Source organism: Papaver somniferum, chromosome 2 (genome assembly GCF_003573695.1).
Source record: "Papaver somniferum cultivar HN1 chromosome 2, ASM357369v1, whole genome shotgun sequence".
Taxonomy (NCBI): domain Eukaryota; kingdom Viridiplantae; phylum Streptophyta; class Magnoliopsida; order Ranunculales; family Papaveraceae; genus Papaver; species Papaver somniferum.
The window spans coordinates 16,304,973-16,327,753 of record NC_039359.1 but is presented as its reverse complement, the minus strand read 5'-3'; the positions used below and the strand labels follow the sequence as shown (position 1 = coordinate 16,327,753).

The 22,781-nt window shown below is 36.3% G+C and overlaps 1 protein-coding gene across 1 annotated transcript; it reads right to left on the bottom strand.

The window, feature by feature from the left end:
* Window positions 1-19,909: 19,909 nt before the first annotated feature.
* Window positions 19,910-22,289, bottom strand: LOC113347010 (polygalacturonase At1g48100-like). Its single transcript, XM_026590580.1, has 6 exons — window positions 21,624-22,289; window positions 21,360-21,527; window positions 21,217-21,261; window positions 20,913-21,120; window positions 20,746-20,827; window positions 19,910-20,659 (listed from the first exon to the last, which is right to left on the bottom strand). Exons 1-6 carry the CDS (start codon window positions 22,047-22,049, stop codon window positions 20,155-20,157), a joined length of 1,434 nt encoding a protein of 477 aa, XP_026446365.1. The 5' UTR covers window positions 22,050-22,289; the 3' UTR covers window positions 19,910-20,154.
* Window positions 22,290-22,781: the final 492 nt, after the last annotated feature.

Here is a 22,781-nt window from a genome sequence, read left to right as displayed (position 1 = left end):
ATATGTAGAGGTAAATACTTATACTCTCATAACATATTACATATAAATATGTAGAGGTAGATACTTATATTCTCGTATGTACTGCTAATAATATGTAGTTTCAATACTTGGTAGATATTACAACTACATATTGATGATGTAACTACATATTTGATATACCATATTGATATGTACTGTATTAGTTTTTGGTTCTTTTTATTGTGTAGGTGCTAATAAGCGTAAGAAAGGAGCTGGAAAACCACGAAGTTTATACCGTGGCGGTTTCAGGGGCTTGTGGGGGCTTGCGAAGACTATTAGGACCACTAAGAAGGCTATTGCGAAGTCCACTGAAAACCTTGAGTTGAGTGAGTTGCAGCTGAAGATGATTTCTGAAGCATCATTCGGTAACCTGTTCCTAATGTTCTGGTACACAAGATTTGAGTTGGAACATTGGTTGAAGATTGAAGATGCAATGACGAAAATGTTACGCTGTTACGTTAGGGGTCAAGATCCAAACAAGCTTAGATTTGTCTTTAAAAGGCATGGCCAACCGAATGAGCTAGTATCCACACCAGAAGAAATGGCACTTATTTATGGGATGCCGAGAATTCCAAATAGGGAATATCTTGATTATAGGCTTACCCAAGTCAATAAAAAGAGTGGATGGCGTGAAACAGAATTTTTCAAAAGGACTTTTCCTACTGATATGAAAGCTGGTGATAAAGTGACTAGGCCAATGATTGTGAAGGCCATCTTGAATATCCTTAAACGAACACCAATTAATCTGAAAATGAAGAAGTCTGATGAAGAGTCTCTGCAAAGCGTGGGTGATCAATCAAATGAAGATTCTGAAGAAGACGAGGAAGACGAGGAAGATGCCGAAGATCTTGTTAGGCTTATCTGCTTGTATATGTGCACTTCATTATTTTTCGCTACAAGTGATGCAAACGCTTTACTGAAAAATATTGGTTTCGTTCTTGATCTTGAGAAGGCTAAGAATATTTCATGGCCTGACCTCATCCATTCTCATTTAGAGAAAGAGCTGAATGAAAACGTGGAATCCGTAGAACGCACAAATGGTTGTGCTATTTATTTGTTGGTAAGAATCTATTTATTTGTTTATTCTACTTCAAAATGTTTTTGTTTTATGTGTTTTCTACATTTTGATAGTATATCTAATACTGCATATCAATATTTTGCAGCCATGGTTTGCGGAGCATACCCATTTGGTGGCGCCCGAGGATATAGTGACAGAACCTGCAGGAATGTATGTGCCAAGAGTGTCTAGGTGGAATCATACAAAGATATGTGTGAGTTCCTAAAGGATATTGATCTTTCTGAGTATCAGGTAAACTTGCCTTACATATTTTGTCATAATAAAAATATATATTGATAAGTACACGTAGTTCGACATATTGATATGTAATAATTAGCATATCAATATGTAGTAGTTATTAGCATATCAATGCTGCTTAGGTACAGTGTAGAAACTTCAATTTCCCATTTCTTTTCTTCATTTCAATTTCATGAATCATGATCAACTAGGGCTTCTACTTTCTTCTCACAAACCCTAGTTCCTTTTCTTCTCTTCTCCATATGTGTTTCCTCATACGACTGATCTTAATCTAGCCATCCAGGTAATCTTCTAAATACAAACAATTAAATTTGCTCTGTTTTGATCATATTATCTGTTTTCATTTTACATTTACTATTCATCTTCATCATACTACATAGAAATGGCTCCTAGAAAAAAGAAAACCAAAACTACATCAAGTTCGCTCTACCTAAATCATGCTTATAAGAAAACCCATGATTTTTTTTACTCAGATAAGAATGTAATCTCTGAGAGATACATAGATTATTAGTTATTAGCATATCAATTTGTGGTGATACATATTGATATGTAGTTATTAGCATATCAATATGTAGTTCTCCCTGGTAATATCTAATATGTAGTTGCTTCTTTACATTTATTTGATTTGTACCAGTTCCATGTTGATTTCAAAGATGAGATAACACACGAAGAAAGACAAATCCTTAATCGTATTTCAAGAAGGATTCAACAGGAAGCAAATGATGATGTTTTGTTTAGATGAGAATTCCGAATCGGAAGAAGAGAAAGAAGAAGGAAGAAGAGAAGGAAGAAGAGAAAGAAGAAGAGGACTCAGTATTGGGGGGAGAAGATTGGAAGATTAAATACGATGATTTGAGGAATACAATATCTTCCAAATGGAGTGAATTCAACACAATGCAGCAAGAGGGCGAACCGGTTGACGCTTCAAAGCTTGAGTTCATGTTGCATGATATTTACCGGAAAGCTTTCCCTTTGCAGAGAGAAGCCAGCCAGGAAGATTATGTTAGCTTGGGATGTACACCTACTCCAAGAAACCCCAATGAAGAGTTGAATGTGGACCAAATAGTTGAGAACGAAATGCAAGGTTCTCCGGAAGATCAAACAGATGCTAATGTCAACATTCCTGAAGTTGGTTTGTCAACACCGAAAGATCAAACTCATGTTAATGCCACCTCTGAGGTTGAATTGTCAACAACTTCAGTATTGAAGTTCCATGATGTTGAAGTTCCGCGTTCTGAGGTTAAAAATTGGGCTAAATCTAATTTGGAGAAAAAGTCAAAGAGATACAAGAGAAAAAGGGAAAAGAAAACACACAGGTAAGTAGCATATTAATATCTATCTGTGACATATCAATATGTAGTGGTATCTACCATTACATATTGATATCTAACAGTACATTCTTGTATACCACTATCTATCTGTTACATATCAATATCTATCTGTTACTTATCAATATGTAGTGGTATCTACCATTACATATTGATATGTAACAGTACATTCTTGTAGTGGAACATATTTATATGTAACAGTACATTCTTGTGGTGGTATACATAGAAAAAACTCAAGCTAAGTAGGTTTTTGTTGACAGTTTCAATTGATTTTTGCAGGTTGATCAACTTGAAGTTAGGCAGGAAGCAGCAAAGAGTTGCTTACAACTATGCTAGAAACGAAGTCTTCAGTTGTAGTTAATTCGCAGAAATTTCCAGAGTATAACGCCGGATTGGCGGCGGAAGAGTTTCATTTGCTGGATGTACCTTTGTTTACTATGATGTCGAGTTTGGAACACATTGAAAAGCTGTCTATGCCAGACTTTATAGAAATGGCAAACTCTGGCATTGGTGTTTATGTCGAAGAGTTTGCAGACCTCCTTCCAGATAACAACGAAGGTCTTTTTGGTATTAACTTACGAGAACAATTTGATAATCTGTTTGGAAGAGATTTGCGGCCTTTACAAATTCCACAAGAAACAACTGAGCAACAAGAACCCATTGAACCGAAAGATGCAGGTGAAGTTACAGGTAAGCAACAAGAATACATACCTACAACCAGTTCAAAAAGTCATTTGGAGGTTGCATCACAAGATCCTTTGGATGTTTCATCACAAGATGTTCTGGATGTTTCATCACAAGATGTTCTGGATGTCCCCTCGCAAGATATTTTGGAGGTTCCATCACAGGTGAATGATATGTACTAAAAATCTCATTTTGTGTAGTTAATATTACACTACAAATCACTACATACTGATATGTAAATCAGTATGATAGCACTAGAAATCACTATACCACTACATGCTTTCAAAAATGATTAGGTGATGTAACTATGTTTTATGCAATATATATTTACATATTTTTTTATATTGATTAAAAATGCAGGAACAGTTTAGCACAAGAATCCAGAAACAAAAAATGGTAAAAGTGAACAAAAAGCGTGCTACAAAGCCCGAAAAGCAGCAGGTAACAACACCCACCAGACCTGTTACTCGTTCCCATCCTGCAAAGAAGGTAGATGATATATATGAGAGTGGAAGTAATTTCTCACCATCATATAAAGGACCGAAAGCTGCAGCTGCAGAAGCACTACCACTAAACAAAAAGAGAAAGCTTAAATTGCGCAAGTATTTCCGGAAACTGACTAAATCACCATTCTATAATGACATGAACGATGAACAAAAGAGTACTCTTTCCACATACATCAATAATGCAAAAAATCTTAGGTGAGTTCTCAGTTGACACTTTTATATTGATATGTACTATTAGTTTGTGTATGTACTTTTGATATACATACATATTTGTATAAAAAATACTGAGAAAGACATATCAGTATGTACTGTTACACAAAGAATACTAACCTTTACGTCGTTTATTTTCTAGCTCAATTGCTTGGAGAGTGGGAGAAGGTGGTCTTTGTGTAAGTGGAACTACAGTTGATGACTTGGTGCAGAACGATTTATTAGAACAAGATCTTCTCAACTACGCACAATACAAGCTTAACACCAAATTTCAGAATGAGCAACCGATGCACGAAGTATACAGGAAATACTTGCCTGTGTTGCATCTGGATCCATCCGCTTGGGTAAGTTGTTATCTTACACGCATATTTACTACAACACATATTCAAAAATTAAAAAAGTATGTAGGGGTAGGTATACTACATATCAATATTGCATAAAACAAAATTAGATATAAACTATTTCAAGTACATCCATGTTTTCAGTACAATGTCGAGTTCCCGGATAACCTCAAAGGAGCTGCACATGATTCTGTTTACAAACCAATATTGGCGATGGATGAAAGTATCAAGAAGATTCTTGTACCAATGTGCCACCACAATCTTCATTGGACGCTACTTGAGTATGACTGCGAAAAAATGGTGTTCAACCACTACAATTCTTCTAAGGCTGAATGGGGAGGTATTTGTTATCCACACGCCTGCAAAATGGCAGATTACATGTACGTACCTATCAACGTGTACTTGATGGAGAAGGACAAAGTAACAATGAAGAATGTAATAGTGAATGAATGTGAAGCACCTCAACAAGGGGGTTCGCCAGACTGTCTACTGTTTGTGATGCATTTTATGAAGATGATGTCAAAAAGAAAATATGTGGGAGTGCCTTTGGGAGATGATGAAGAAGTGCAAGCGAAGATTCGTAACAAAAGGGTCCCGTTAGCATGCAAATTGCTGAAAGCATCTCCACCGGAAATCAGTTGGCAGATGACATAAAAATAGTCTTACTTGCTAAAAGTAATCTGACAGTACATATCACTATTTAACTATTTTCTTTTCTTTTTATTCTTGGTTTCATTTCATTTCATGAGTTCAAGAATGTTCAAAAACATATATCTAATATGTAGTGATTTTTAATTTGAATTTGGGTTTAACTTTAATGTAGTGATATTTCAATTGTGTTACTTAAACATGATTTTGTGTTGTTGATACGAGGGGGCGCTGCCCCCTCGACCCCCGTGAAGATGGTGAATCAGCTGGAAAACCAAAAGATGTTCTAAATAATCTTAGTGGAAGATGGTTAAACCACAAACCAGTACATATTTAATTGTTTTCTTGTTACAAACATCTAGTATGGTTACACTACAACCACTACATATCAGTATGTAGTGGTAGATACTAACACTACAATACTGACATGTAATTTCAGTATGTAAATACTTCACTACTGCTGATAGATAATGACATTTTGATAGACTTAAAAACATATTTCATTATTCGAAAATAACTACAATAACTACATTTTGATAGACTTATAATGTTTCAAAAACCAAAAGATGTTCTAAGAAACAACAAAAACAGTATTTTCAGTACACTTGTAATGTATGTACTGTAAATGAAACACTTATTAACCAAATTCAGTTGGTACTGACAAAATCAAAAAGAAAAACGGTAGAATAGAACAAGGGCTAGAGGAAAGAATTGTGGAAAAGGAATCTGGCAACATCATCGATATAACATTCTGCTGCACGTTCAAGCCTGTGATAAAAGAAAAAGAGAAATCAGAACACTACTTGCTTAAAAGTACATTGTATTGTATCAAACTTACTTAATTAAGACATTAATATGTATCTGACTGAAATACATACCTGACACAAAATCATTCTTCAGAAAGTTCATATTGTCGGATAAGATTGCATGTTGCCTTGTTGTGATGAGTCTTCAAATTACAGTTTGAACACTTGACAGATTTTCTACTAGTCTCAAATGCAGCAGACTTAAAACGTTTCCCCTTTTTCCTGCCTGGTGGAGACCTAATTACTTCTGCTGGGAGAACGATATCATCTACGTGATACTCATCGGGCCTGTGAGAAAAAAACAGTATCATATAAATGGAATGAACCACAACTACATATGAATATGTACACGGTATATTGTTCCTGAAAAACAAATATAAAAAAATGTAGTGGTATCTAACATTACATATCAGTATGTAACATCCATATGTAAGTAGGTTTATGTTGATAGTTTCAATTGCTATTACATGTGTAAGTGGTATCTACCATTACATATTGTTATGCAAAATGTACTGATTAAAGACACATACCTGTCGTGGTTAGGAACGGGTCTAATAGCTATTGAATATAGCTTACGAAAAGTGGTAACTTTGAAATAATCTTCAACGTAATCAAGAATCTTCCTCCAGATCTAGTAATAGCTGCGAGTAGCGTGCGAGCATGGAAAACCATAAACGCGCCATCGTTGGCAAGTACAAGTTTTTCTCTCTAGATCTACCATATGAGATCTGCACAGTACATATTCATGTGTTATTTTTCAGTACACCTAATATACACAGTACATATTTATATGTTCTCACAGAAACATGGTACTTAAAAAAAAGAAAGAGAAAGTAAATAACATTCAGATGATAGAGATTAGGGGTAAACGCTAACCTTGGAGAATGCACTTCATAACGATTAGCATCTGACTGGCTAACTTTCCAGGGACGGCCAATTTGGATGTGTAGTTCAAGCAAGGCTTGATACGTAGGGGTTAGCAGTTCTGGGTCCATCAAGAGACTCTCTTCACGACGTTCTGACATCATTTCCATCATACGTATCCTACACGACAAGGGGATAGCAAAGTCTGTTATACTAAAAATATACGTAGATTAACAGAACATATATGCTAATACTGTTACAAAAAGAAAACTAATATAAGCTTGTACTGTGACTAAGGAAACTGATACAAACCTGATCGAGTCAACGAACGCACACGCAGGTAATTTCTTCTCTTTGTTAATCCAGCTATTGAACGATTCAGCAACGCTAGATGAAGTGTAACCATAACTACAACCCTTGAAGAAAGCATTGGACCACTTTTCTTTTGGAATGTTGCGGCGGCAGTAGTCAGCAACCCAAGGCCTTCCCAAATTAACCATTTCTTGAAGACCTTCCTCGTATGTTGCAGGAGAAAGAGCATATGTCGCCTTTCGGAAAGCATCAGTCACTTCCTTATACTTTTCGTCAGACTTTGCGATAGGTAAGTTTTTGTCCAAATGGAAGTAACAATATCTTTGATGAGAATCAGGGAACTCTTTGGGAATATATTTAACCAACCCTTCACCTCGGTCAGTCATAAAAGTGATTGGGCGATCATCATTCAAAGCCTCCTTCAGTTTCTTGAAAAACCATTCCCAGCTGATATTGTCTTCACCAGGTACTAAAGCAAACGCAAGCGGATAAAATCCTGCAAAAAGGAATTACTAGTTATGTTAAGCAACTAATATTGACACTACATATTGACATGCAGTTGGTTTACCTCTTTGTTGATATGTGAAAACCTGACACTACATAATAACATGTTAAGCAACTGATTGACACTACATTTTCACATGCAGTATGGTTTATCTCATACTCAGTAAGGTGAATATGTAGTATGTAGTATGGTCAATACTCATTGTCAGATAGTGAAGTAAGATCAATATGAGTGATCTAACTACCAGACACTACATATCAAAAAAAAAAAGAACCAGTTACCTTGATTACCATTAAGACATGTTGCTGCCATGAGACCTCCTTTAAAAGTTCCAGTGAGAAATGTACAGTCACAGAAAATCATGGGACGACATAGTTTATATCCCTCTATACAAGCTCTAAAGCAAACAAAAAGTCTATTGAATCTTTTTGTAGCATCATTGAAATCGAAATCAATAAATGACCCAGGGTTTGTTTCCCTAACAGCATTCACCCACCAAGCAAGATCAGTGTACGACTTAACATCATTACCAAAAATCTGTTTATGCGACAACTCAATTGCATGATATGCGTGGTGATACTGGATTTCAATTCCACCACTAACTTTAAGATAATCTATGATCTCTGCTGGTGTTATGCGAGGGTTGTGCCTGACCATCTCATGAATTAGACTGTTCATGAGTTTTTTTGTAACTCTTGGATTCTTCAACATATAACCACCACCACAGGTGTGCCTTCCCACATATTCCTTTATCTTAAAAACATCAATAGAACTACCAATGGCAGTTGCGTGAAGCTTCCATGAACAACCGTTCACACTACATACGGCGGTGAATCTCTCAAGGTCATTCTTCTTCTTAATTACCTCATATCCAGTTCTCATGCAGTATTTTTGGCATGCTATACGTACGGCATCAACACCACCATAGAATAATTGATCTGTATCATCAAAAATCTTATCCCAACCATCTGAAAAAAACAATCTTGGGGCTTCTTTACCTTCTTTCAAATAACTATTCTTTGCACTGACAACTAAGTCTGCATTACTGTCAACTTCCATACGCCTAGACGCGCCATTTGAAATTACATCCACGTGCAAATCAAAGAAAGCTGATTGCTTTGAAGAATGTAATGCAGAGATGCCCTGGAGTGTTACATCAGCAAGAATAAGAACTATCGCTTGATTCTGGAAATAGTTAACCAGAATAGTCGATGGAGTCAACCAGCTCCACATATTACAGATGCAAAATTTCAAATCCTCTAAAGTTGAAAACGATGTAACCTCATATGCAAAATGATATTGCTTATGGTATACATGAGAATATATGGAGAAGTCTGGTTTTGGACCAACGTCAGACATGTTAACCCTGTAAATGATCCAAAAATTAACTAAGTCTCTGAATGGATATAAGTTATACATATTGATATGTGTTGGCATCTACTGTATTGCACGATACATACTAAAAAGCGCAGGCTATATGTAGTACGTATTGGTATGTAACATGTAGAATAACTAATATCAATATGTTTTGAGTAACATGTAGAATATATTTTACAACATATCAATATGTTTTGAGTTTCATCTTCTATAAATAGAAGAACTGCAGCTATATCAAAAAGAGAATACAAAATTACTACACGATCTATCTAACAAAACAAACCTATATCAAAAAATACAGTAAAACAAACCTATATCAGATTACAAAGAAACTAAAACAGAACAGCAGCAGAGAAAAGGTGATTATTGTAACATACATTGTTCGAATCTGAGATTAACCTAATTCGATTTTAAGATACCTAATTGAAACACACAAAAATCACAATGTAAATCGAACGGAAACTGAATTGAACAATATAAATCATCACAAAACTGAAATCATAAAAGAAAGATAACAATGTACATCGTAGACAACTATTCTGATAGAAATCGGATCAGAATAAACCTAATTATTCATCAACATTCCAAGAACAACAGCAGAGGAAGATGATTTACGAGATAAATACCTTGTTCGAATCTGATTTCGAAGCACAGATGATTTACGAGATAATAGCTGTGATTAACGAGATAAAATACTGTGATGAACCAAAACGCAGAGAAAACCAAAAGAGAAAACAATCTGAGATGAAAAAAAAGAGAGAAAGAAACTGATTTTGATTTGTTCGTGGAGTTGCAGAAAGGGTATTTTTGGTACTTTTCAAAAACTTGTCTTGTGTGACTCGCACGTTTTGGACTAGGGAATAAATATTCTGGTCCAAAAACATGTTTTTGGACCAGCGGATAATTTTATTCTAGGGGTGGATTAGAGAGTAACCAGTACTGGGTTTCCTGGACTACCTAGTAATTCCTAGATTAAAATTACGTCTTCCGCAAAAGCTCGATTTACTTTTCCTTGCGAAACGTCTACCTTTGGAAGCCCAATCTATTAAGAAAGGCATCGCAAGACGTTTTTATAAGGCCCAAGCAGACTAAAAAAACTCATTTTTCACTAGTGATGTTGCTTCTGGACATGTTGCTTTGTCTGCTGAGAAATTTTCAAGCCATTTACTTCGTAAAAGATTAGGACATCCTTTTTTCAGTCTTTACAGAGAATCTGTCACACTTTATCTATTGAGTTGTCTAGAGAACCTCTATTCTGTAGTGATTGTCATTTAGGTAGATGTCACAAGTTACATTTTTCATTATCTACTTCTACGCCAAATAAACAATTGCAATTTTTGCACATGGATTTATGGGGGTCAAGTCATGTAGCATCAAATAGTGGTTATACATACTATTATAATATAATTGATGATTACAACAAGTACTGTTGGATTTTTCTTTTAATGAGAAAATCAGACTTTGTTTCAACTTTTGAGGATTTAAGTCAAAAGTTGAGAATTATTTTGACCTTCATATCAAAGTTATTAGAATATATGGAGGAGAAGAATTCATAAATATAGAACTGGATCATTATTATCTGACTTTGGTACTATTCATCAGTACACTTGTGACTACACAACAGAGCAGAATGGAGTGTCGGAATCTAAACACAAACACTTAGTTGGTTTATGTAGAACTTTATTACTTCAATCAAATCTTACTGACTCATTCTGGGTTGCTGCAATCAAGACATGTAACTACTTGGTCAACTGATTACCTGCTGCTTCTTTATCTTTTATATACCCTTATGAGAAACTATATGGAGCAGTACCCAATTGTACATAGTTAAGAGTCTTTGGATGTTCCTGATCCTTTGTTGAAACCTTATACTCGCTCAAAGTTACAGGAAATAAGCAAAATCTGCATCTTTTTAGGATATTCTTCTTTTCAAAAAGGTTACAGATGTTTCGAACCTTGTTCTAAAAGAGTCTACATATCCAGACATGTTACATTTGATGAAAGTCACTTTCCTCCTTTAGACTGTAAGATGTTTGAAGTTTCGAATCTTGATTCTCAAATCTCTACTTCATTCAGATAACAATTTTCTTATTACATCTTCACCAGATAGTGATACTTTAGCTGACTCTACTTCACCTGCTTCTTTATTGCCAGCACCTGAGTTAATTAATGTATATGCTCCTTCTATAGTTGCTTCTCCATATACTTCTACACTTGTGCCTAATACTTCTATAACAGTTTCTCCAGTTATAACACCAAAACAAACTAGAGGTAAGCGTGGAATCCTCAAAAACATAGCATTTTCCAGCACCATATATCCTCTGTCTACAACTCTTATATCCAAAATTGCAGAATGTGCTCCTACTTCTTACAAACAAGCTATGAAATCTGCAAAATGGTTGAACTTTATGCACAATGAAAACATTGCACTGAAATTAGTTGGCTCAATCACAAGAAACTAACCTAGTTGGATGCAAATAGGTTTTCAAAATTAAACATAATTATGATGGGAGTGTAGAAAGGTACAAATCTATATTATTTGCAAAGGGTTTTCACCAGCGAGAAGGATTGAACTATATTGAAACTTTCCGTCCAGTTACAAAGCCTACAACAATAAGACTCATTCTATGTTTAGCTATACATAATGACTGAGAAGTTAAACAACTTGATAGTAGTAATGCCTTTCTACATGGAGATCTTCAAGAAAATGTGTACATTACTCAACCTCCTGGGTTTGAAGATAAGGATAAACCACACTTTGTCTGTGAGCTTCACAAGTCAATTAATGGCTTGAAACAGGCCCCAAGGGCCTAGTATGAGACACTCATGGATGCTCTCTTAGCTATGGACTTCAAAGCTTCATCTGCCGATACCTTTTTATTCATCTATTTTTCTGGTTCAGTTCTTGGAATTGCCATAGTGTATGTTGATGATATTATCATAACTGATTCTTCTTCTCTTTTCTGCAATGAGATAATATCCAAACTCTTCTCTTCTTTTCCTGTCAAGGATTTAGGAGCAATTTACTATTTCTTGGGCCCGAGGATTAAGAGGAATGAATTTGTTATGCAATTGTCTCAAACCAAATATATAATGGATTTACTAAAGAAGACTGTAATATAATTGATGCCAAACCTTGCACCACACCTGCTATAGCTGGTACTAAAATAAGTAAAATTGATCGAAATCCATTACCAGATGCCATCGAGTATAGATCATTCGTTGGTGCTTTAAACTATATTACTTGGACAAGATCAGAAATATACTATGCTGCAAATCAGGTTTGTCAACATATGAGTTCACCAACAGATATTCATATAACTATTCCCAAGAGAATACTTAGGTATTTAAAGCACAACATTGACCATGCGTTGTTCTTAAAAAAGGACTTACGACCATTTTATCATTCTCTGATTCTGATTGGGCTGGATATCCAGATGATAGGAGGTCCACCAACGATTATTGTGTGTTTTTTGGTTCAAATATCATTTCTTGGTCATGCAAGACACAGCCAACTGTTGTCAGGAGCTCTACTGAGGCAGAGTATAGAGCTTTAGCACATACAACAACTGAGGTCTTATGGGTTTGTCAGCTACTCAAAGATCTGCATGTTTTTCTTCCCTACTGTCCTAAACTGGGATGTGACAACAAGGGTTCTACTTCTTTAGCCTCTAATCCAGTCATGCACATCAGGATGAAACATGTGGCAATTGATTTGCACTTCATCACAGAACTCATTCAATCTAAAGTTTTGACGATCTAATATGTTTGTACTGATGCTCTTGTAACAGATGTTTTTACTAAGGGTTTAGGAGCTGCCAGGTTTGATTTTTTACGTCACAAGTTGAGAGTGTTACCCACAACTCAACTTGAGGGGGGATAGTAAGCAGCGTTATTATCTGTGATATCTCTTAGGGTGTTATGATCATGTTTATGTATGTGTTAATCATTTTTTGTCAGTTTTGTTAACTGTAACAGACTGTACGGTCTTCTATTTCCGTTTCATTTTATTTGTAAATGTCGTCATCACCTCTTGTAACTATGACTATATAAGTTGTATCCCGCTCTATTATGATTAATAATATTCTCCTGTCTCTTTCCTCAATCTTTCTCTACTAGGTATCAAATTTGCCGGAGGTTTTTTTGTTGCATGTTGAGAGTGGCATGTTGAACTCGTGATCTTTTTTTTTTTTTTTGAAAGTTAAGTGCAATTAAAGAAACTAACTTAGGGAGTTAGGAACCCTTACATCTTTACCAGTAGAGTTTTCTAATGTTGAATAGTGTTGCTTATCCTTAACATTAGAATTATCTACTTCTAAGTTTTGCAAAATACAAGAAGGTGGGATTTTAACCCAATTTACAAAGTTATCGAAAGTTTTTGCTTCCTTAGAAAGAGTATCGGCTACTTGATTTGCTAGTCTAGGAATATAAAAAAAACCCAAAAAGTTGTTGCAATTGTTGAAAATACTCTTTACTTCACCCATAATTGCTTGGTTCTGCCATTCCATTTGTGTAGATTTCCCATTCAAGTAGTCAAACAGGTTCTTGCAATCTCCTTCTACACTGAAATTGGACCATCCATTTTCCAGTTCCCAATTTGCTCCTTGCAGCATTCCTAAGGCTTCCGCTTCTTCAGGGGTAGCTATTGTGAAAGAGCCTGCTCTTCCTTGTTGAACTCGTGATCTCTCGAGTATTTTTTTATTTTTTTTATTTTGAAGCATGAGTATTCCTAGATGATTAGTACCAAGGGGTAGTACCAGGCAAAAGTGACCCGGTAGGGGGTAGTACCAAGAAAAAGTGACCCTTCAATAAGGCGGAATTTGCTAACCCCTCTTTAATCTATGACCGGTCATGCTCATAGACTCATAATCCAGTGGCAAAGAAAATATCCAAATTTAGTAGTACTTCTTTTCACAACAAGCTTATTATAGGGGCGACATGGTTTATCAGAGGGGCGGAAGTGTGATAGTAATGTCCCTCTAGTTGGTTAGGGGATGTCCAAAAGGGGATGTAAATTGACTAGATTACCCCTTTTTCTTTAAATGGACTAATTTGTCCCTCCTTTTTAAATTGAAAAGACAAAATTATCCTCCATCCATATTTAAACCTAATTATAACTGGTTAGAGAAAAATCAAAATCAGTTTTTTTTCTTTCATCTTCTCTACTCCTCCATTGTAACCGTAAGAGAAGCTTCCACCATTAAAACTTCAATGAATTTTTTTCGATTAATCGGCGATTCCCAACAGTACTAATCGTTGATCAAAGTGTATGATAGAGATGAAGAAGATGAAGAAAGTTGACGAAGATTCAACCGCCTCCAATCAACAAAATCCCTCAACCGGTGAAGAACCCAAATTCCAAACCCCTCAAGTGGAGAAATAAGGATTAATGACTTATATGAGGTATGTAATAAAAAACCCAGTTAGTATTTCTTTATTTTGTTCAATTTAAGTGTATGCTCCATCAAAAATTAGGGTTTTAGGTTAAAAATAAGAATTTGAATTCTGGAAATGGTGTTTCTACGGTTGATATTGTTTCAATTACCAACCGTATCTGAACTATTTGATACTTCTACGGTTCGTAACAATTGAAATCATCAAAAATACCAAACATATGTTCTTGGGTTTGAGTTTTTTGTTCAGTTACAGTTGGTATGGTACACCCTATTACGAACCGTATTCCTTCCTGCATGTTAAAAAATTTCCAGTCGGTGCGTATTTGAGTGTTTCTTACGAACCGTATGTCACTTACGGTATGTAAGTGTTAGCTAATTACCAACCGTAGAATACGTTGTGGCTCAAAACCAATTTATTGTACGGTTCATAAGAGTTTCTCAATTATGAACCGTATGTTTTCTACGGCTTGTAATGTTCATTTCGTCTCCAACCGAAAATTATCTTGTGTCCCTGAACCAATTTTCAAGTTATCATACGGTTGAAGACGAAACTTAAGTTAGCAACCGTAATTGGCTACGGTTTGTAATTAGGGAAAAGTTATGTACCGTAACTTGTCTACGGTTTGTGTTGAGAATCACATTACAAACCGTAAGTTGTTTTGGTATATTTTGGGTTTATTTCTTTGTATCTTGTTTGTTCAACCTTTAAGAAATCATACAAATGTATTGGTTGTGTAGGAATCCTGATAGGGTGAAGAATAAGAGAGGGAATAACTTAACTCTGATTGATCATACACCCACCCCTCGCGGTGACAAGCATTTAGGGGTACATCATAGAGGTGCCCCCAAGAAGAAGACGAATCTATTTGAGATTAGGTTGAGAGAACCATCTGTAGGTAACTCTGGGGTTAATTTAGAAGGAGTTGAACCTCATAAAGAAATTGAAGAGGTGGTAGTTGAAAAGAACCGTGAAGAAGTTGATGATGAGGAAGAGGAAGTAATTTCCTGATGAATCCAATGACGAGGAAGAGGAGGAAGAAGAAGGAAATCATGAAAAGGAGGAAGATGAAGGAAATGATGAAGAGGAGGAAGAGGAAGAGGGAGTACAAAACAAGGGGAAAAAAATTGTTGTAGCTACAACTCCACCTCCATCTAAACAGTTAAAGAAAAGAAGCAGAGAAAAGAACCCACACCAAAAGGGTTGCATATTCCTACAGGAAAAGAGTTGTTGTTGCCATAGAAGAAGAATAAATGTCCCTGGGGCGAGGCACCCGATAAGTTCTCAATCTTATTTGGTTATACCAATTCCTAAGGCGCAAAAGTCTGTCAGACTAGGGTATGTTTCTCTTAACACATTGTTATAATTTGTTTCGATTTTTTTTTGTTTTTATTTATGTATATTTCATTAATCTTAGTTTAACAAAATATGTTTGTATTTTTTTTAAGGATCATGCAAGGGCGAACAAATTTCTCAAGCGTCAAAGGGCTAGTTATTGGCCAATAGGTGAAGAATGTGGTGATGTTGTACTCTAGTATCAATTTCAGGATTAGGGCCTGGAGTTCAGCATACCCAATAGGAGTATGATAGTGTTATAGTCTCTGCCTTTAGGGAACGATATTGTCCAGAAACCGATACGTTTCATCTCCCATTTGGAGAGATAACAATAATACCGGACGATGTGAAGCAAATTCTTAACTTGGAAGTTGAAGGAAAATCTGTGTATGAAGATTTCGATAACAACATGTCTTGGGCTGATCTTTACAGCCTTGTTGAAGAAACACTTGGATGGGGTAAAGACGAGACCGAGATGGAGTTTATGTTGGCTAGTGGTTATGACTCCTCGAAACCAAACAAGGTTTTCAAGGTAAAAAAGCTGTTGTTGAATAATTTGAAGGCGAAGTTTGGAGACACCCTCAAAAAGAAAGAGGCAGGTGAGGTGATAGATGATACAAGACCTAGGCGTACCGCCACAGCGTATTTGTTGTATTCCATTGGAACCGTATTCATGGCTGATAACTCGGGAAATAGGGTGAATGTTCATTACCTACAGTTGTTGAAGGATTTGAAGAAGACCAGAGAGTATTCGTGGGGCACCGCCACGCTTGCATACTAATTGAAAGTCTAAGAAAGGCCTCGAGGGTTGGAGCTACTGAAATTGCTGGGAATGTTGCGCTTCTAATGGTAAGTTCGGTTATATTTTATCATTTTTTATTTTATGATTGCTTGTTATATTTATCTTCTGTAGTCATGTCTCAATTGGTTAAATTGTTTTATATTTTTCTAGGCATGGGTGTATGACCACTTTCCGAGCCTGGGACCTCCTACTGAATGTGGAGAAAATGATCATGGACCTACATGAAAGAAGTTTATGTTCATTGGTAGACAAAAGAGGAACAAATAAGAGAAGCTTATTCAAAGGAGGGAGGAAATAGATGCTTTGGTGCGGTTTTATTTCGTACGTAACCCTTTTTTTTGGTAGGAGGCCTACCCTTACTCTTTCCCTTTGGTGTTTCCTTGATATCAAACCTAAATTGTGGACATACAAAATCTCCCAAGTTACTCAACCATATTTTTATTTGGCCCCGGCTTAGTGTAGCATATTTCTCGGCTAGAGCTCTTCCAATCTCGGTATCACCAAACGTTCCTCCAAAATCTCGATCAATTATTGTTTCACGGAATGAAAATTGTTGCCAAAAGGGATCAACATCTTGAATCGGGATCAGTTTGTCTTGGTATGTGGCTATAACATGCCGACATGGGAGTCCAAAACTTGTCATGTTTGGACAAACACACTCTTCTTCATAATCCCCCAATTTAAAATGTTGTACTTCATACATTATCTTATCAATTGCGTGGTGCGAAACTTGAAATGTAATTCCCCTTAGCCACGAATTGTCTAACCATTTGGTGTGTAGTTTATTTTTGCTTTTTTCAAAAGACTTTGTAACTCTACCGTGATCACGGAGAAAATAATCATTCATGGCTTCTAATAACGTAACTAACCCACCATTACAACTATGAAGTTTCTTCTTCAACCGGTTGTGAGATGACTCCGTCGTGCTTGTAGCTTAGTTGTCAAAGTGCATATATTGGTTAGTGAATGCCGCTACAAACTTCTTTTTGTGCGGATCCAACCAATTATCCACCAAATACTTCACAACACTTGGATAACTTCTTTTCCAATGAGGCACTAACATACGAGCTCTATCCGGATAGAATGTATCAAGGCTCTCCACTCCATTTTGAAACTATCCCATTTTAGTTCCACCAACTTGTCATCCTTCTTATATTTCTCCTTGGCTTCCTCTTGCTCATGTAACGGTAGTTTCTTTATTCTATCCATTTCACTTTTTTTGGTTGGACGGACAATGTGCATGTACTTAGTTTCAATATTATTCCACAAGTGGAACGTGCAAAGAAAGTTATGAGCTTCCGGGAAAACCCTATTTATTGCATTCAACAAAGATTATTCCTTGTCGGTAATAATCACCTTTGGAGTGTATCCCTCTACGTAGAATAGCTTCACTTGGTTTAATGCCCACACATAGCTCTTTTCGAGCTCATTTTTCAAGAAGAAAAAACCAACACTAAAAGGGGCATTTGTAGAAGTTTGCCCGACAATGTTAAACAACGGCATCTCAAACTTGTTGGTTTTGTATGTGCAATCCATTAGAAGCACTTGATGAGAGCACCGTGCCAACTTTACAATCGGGATGAGCCAATAAAAGATGTTTTATTCGTCTTTTCTCATCTTCACCGTGAAAAATCGAGTAATTGTGCGCCTCCCCCAAATGCCTTAATTGTTGCATTTCGTTCCTTTGTCCCCATTTCTAATTCTTCAATTTTTTTCTTGCGTTGTAGATGTTAGGCAAAGTAGAAGCATTTTGTGGGTTTCTTTCCTTAAGTGAGCAAGGATATCAAGGGCTTCATATGAATTTCTGTCGATGACTCTACGATCTTCTGTTCTTCTTCAGTAAGGCGTCCAGCATAAGAGTGTGTTAGCAAACTATCCGGTATAGGGTGGTTATGACAACCGCATACAACTTTCTCCAAAAACCACTTTTTTGCCGCGTTCTTTTTAAATTGAAGCTTAAATGGGCATCGGGTCTTCTTAGAGAAAGTAGTCATCTTCCTCTTTGTCTTTGCTTCATGCATGGTACCTTTTTTTGCGTGACTTCTATGTTGTCCACTACACTCGCAAACCATTTGAAAGGCAATATCACTAGTGGTACCATTACAAATTATGATACACTTAATAAACTTGCCTCGTTCTCTAACCCACTTCTTTGCATCATATTTCTCCTTCCATGTCTCCTCAGATAAATAGTGAAAGCTAGAATCTTGGGTGAAAATTTCATTTGCTAAAGGTTGTTCATCCATTATGGGAGGTACATCAACGACCTGGAACAAAATATACCAACATTAGTCTAAACAAGGCAACAAAACGAAAACATATACAAAGGTACGGTTGGTAACGAAGGAGTATATACAAACCGGAAGAGAGTTAAGATTTGTAACTTTAATCCTATAGTAACCGTAGGAGAGCTACGGTTGGTAACTGTCATCTCCTAACAAACCGTAAGTTCATCAAAAGAAAACTAAAACACACAGTGTAACTTATGGCTGGACACGAAAAGTCAATAACACACCGTAGCAAAATTACGGTTGATATCGGTTTACATCTTATGAACCGTAGAAAGTGCAGTAAATACTCTCATGCACACAATGAGTTACGGTTGGTAACTACTGCACGACACCATCAACCGTAAGCATTCTACGGTTCGTAATGGAACAAATTATGCCAATCGTAATTGGTATTATTTCTGGGTTTTCCCCAAAATTGAACCAGTTACAGTTGGTAATTGATACATTACGCACGGTAACATAGGTTGGTCCCGAACTCAATTCCAACCGTATGTTCTTCTGAAATTTTAAAAAATTTGATTTTTACGTACTTTAGAGAATTTTGAGCAAAAAAAGTTAATGGGAACTAGTTTAGAAGTATACCTGGTCATTTTCAGTGGTGGGTTCTTCACTTTGTTGGTTAATTTCTTCAATTGGTTTAGATTGACCTTCACTTTGGGTTAAAACATCTACACCATCTAACAAATACTCCATATCAGGATCTCCATCAAGAGGTATGTAGTACTTGTTTTCTCTATCATATAGAGATTCACCCACCTCAAATTTGCAACTAGAATCACTCATTTTGGTTGAATGAATCAAAATCTAGGATTTCACAAATATCACATAAGTTTTTCTTTTTCTTCTCCTCTAAACTTTTTTTGTTTTATAAATCTAAAAATCTGATTTTGATTTTGAGTTAATATAAGTGAAGTTAATCATTAACACTAAATTAGATTATCAATTATGGGGGGTTAATTGTCATTTCGAGTTCTTTTTTGATAAGGGACACCTTGAATGATCATGTAATGACCCTTTTTATCATATTAGAATGTCTCCTTCTAATAAACCATGCTGCCCCTGTAATAAGGTTGTTTCACAATGTGTTACAAGGTACAAGTATGAGAATGCAGAGAAAAATCCACAATAACATAAAAGATTTCACAAATGGTACAAATAAAATCCACAACAAAGTTACAAGCTTCACAAATGAAGGTATTATTATTATTATTTTGACGATGCAACATTAGGCCAATCTTTTCCAAAATACATCACACTAAGAGGGAAATTAAAAATAGAACCCAAAAAGGGATGATGCCTAACCACATAACAAACAAACAAACAATCTAGGGAGCTTGAAATGAACAATGATGTATCACGACAGGTGCTCCTCCGTACACATAATACCCGTATCTTTATTTGAGGGAACTGGTAAATTCTTATGAACATCCGGTAGTCATACTTTCGGAGATCGATTGTGGTTCTCCTTCTTGCAAACACCCAATAGGAGGAATCGTGAGAGTTTCTAAATTTCCATAAGCATTCCAGCAAAATGGTTCATCCACCATTTCACCCAATGAAGGAAAGAGTTCGACTTCAGAAAGTGTTATATTCGTACACGCGACAGAGTCGCTGCACGCAAAATGTATAGGTGGGCTTCTAACATCGTACGTTCCCTTTATGTTTCTGTATGAAACGCCGTTTACGAATACGGCCGAAGTCTGATTGTGACAACCTTTGGTGAAACAGTAGTATTGGTCTATGATAATGCAGTTTCTTACATTCTCCATTTCAATGTTTTCAAAGTTTATATTGGTTACTGAACCCATTCCGCCTTGCCATGTCTTGATTCTTACTCCGTTGTCCGAGTTTCTTATTACTGAATCTCTTACTGTTATGTTCGAAACGCAGGCTTGCGAATTGTGTACCCCTAGACTTCCAATGCTGCAAGAAAAATGAAAACTTCAGCTGATTAGTTTCAGAAAAGCTGCATATAACAAGCTTAACGAAGATTGATGGCTTGTAGATACCTGATTCCATGACTAGGTCCACAAGTGACGTTCTGTATATCGATGTCTGTACTACCCGGTCCGATGGAAATGCAATCATCACCTGTTCAAAAATCAAAATTGAAGTCATTTTGCAAGGCTAAGATTGAGAAAATGAATACAAGGAATTGTATCAATTTAATTTTTACCGTTTGCAATGAGGGAATTGTATATGCCGACAGAATTTGAATCAGAAACGTGGATTCCATCTGTATTAGGACTAAGGGCGGGTGAAAGTATGGACAGTCTCTCAATTCGTACGCCATTGCAACCTTGGAATATCATGTGGAACTGAGGACTGTTTTGAATTGTTAGGTCACCGACCATCACATTAGAGCTCATGAAAAACCTGATCAACTGAGAAGAACAAAAAAAGAGCAAAATTAGCATCATTCAACATTAAACACAAGAACTCTTTATGATGATCGAATCTTCTATTAGGTTGTCACTTACAGCTGGGCTGTCGCAAGGACCGGGCAGTGTCGTTCCGTTAGGACCCTGTAATTCAATTTAATGTAAGAAATATAAGTAACATTAAAAAATCGGAAGTTCAAGAAAAGGTTACAGAAAAAATGACTGAGGGTTCTTGAAATTACCCTGTGTGGTTTGCAGGGAAGCTCCCACCATTGTTGTCCATTCCCTTCAACGGTTCCACTTCCTGTAAAAGTCATTCCATCTACTCTATAGAACACAAGCCATTGCCTCGCACTGTCGGATTTCGGCCAGCAATCAGGTCCATCTGGTGGCATAAGAACTCCATCCACCTAACCAACCCAAACAAAGTTAAACATTTTAAGTAACATGAAAACTAAACAAACATGATTTGCTTTCCGGAGCTTGGAGACATGGTTTGAGCTTACTTGGAAGACAAATCCAGGTTTGCAAGGGCCTGAAAATATTGTGGATGTGATTGAAAAGACGTAACCACTAGGAACCAAAACAACACCGGATTCAACATCACAAGCATCTTTCCATGCCGCCACGAATGCGTCCCGGTCGTTTGTTGTTCCGTCTCCTACAGCTCCATAAGACATTACATTGAAAATACAAGGATCCGAAGAGGAATTGCTCGAGTTATCACCAGGGTCGTCGGGGCTAGGCTCTTCAGGACTAGTAGGAGCGTCAGCAGGGGACGGAAACACACCAATTTCAATGTCCACGTCTTGAACATTTTTGTGCTTCTTATGATAATGATATCTTCCTTCCACATTATAACCCAAACAGCTGATTGATATAAAAAGTATGATAATCCAAATGAAGAACAACAACCTGTTATGTATTTCCATCGAGAAGAAGAACTTATAAGCTCAAGAAATTGGCAATGTTGAAGAAAATGTAATGATATTTGGCACTAAACCCACACTCAAAACACTTATTACTAGTCTTTTAAGCAGAAGAAAAACTCCAAATGCAGCTTCTCAATGCTGTTGAAAATGATAACCAACAGAGGAGAGCAAAGGAAAACAAAGAAAAGGCAGTAAGTATAGAGACAGGAAGGGGTTAACTTTGTAATTCTATTGTTTTAAGTTAAGTATAACCAATTGAAAGTGAAGTATATTTATAGTTATTGAAAAAGTTTCTTTCTGATACAAAGAGTAAACACTTGTCACATTTTGGTTGATCTACAAATCATTGTCCACAAAAGAATTACTAGAAGAACCTTGTCATCAAGTTTTGGAAGTCTCTCTCGCTGCAGCTTCAAATGTTTCAGTGTTCCTTTATTGCATTTGATGTTTGTTTGTTTGGATTTGTGGTTCAAACTTCAGAGAGATGTTCCTCATGATTTCTCTCGTGCATTTACTCTTTTTTGTTCGAAAGTGAACTGAACAACTTGTGATTCACTTTAATGAAACTTTACATGTTACTACCAAGAAACTGTGTGAATGATCCCAAGAAGGATTGTCAAAACTTACTCTCACCATTTTTACCGGTGGCACAGGGTCAGTAACTAAACTAGGGTCATAGCCTGATACCACCTTTAAGATCTTTGAGTAATTATTAGATATTTAATAAGCTTA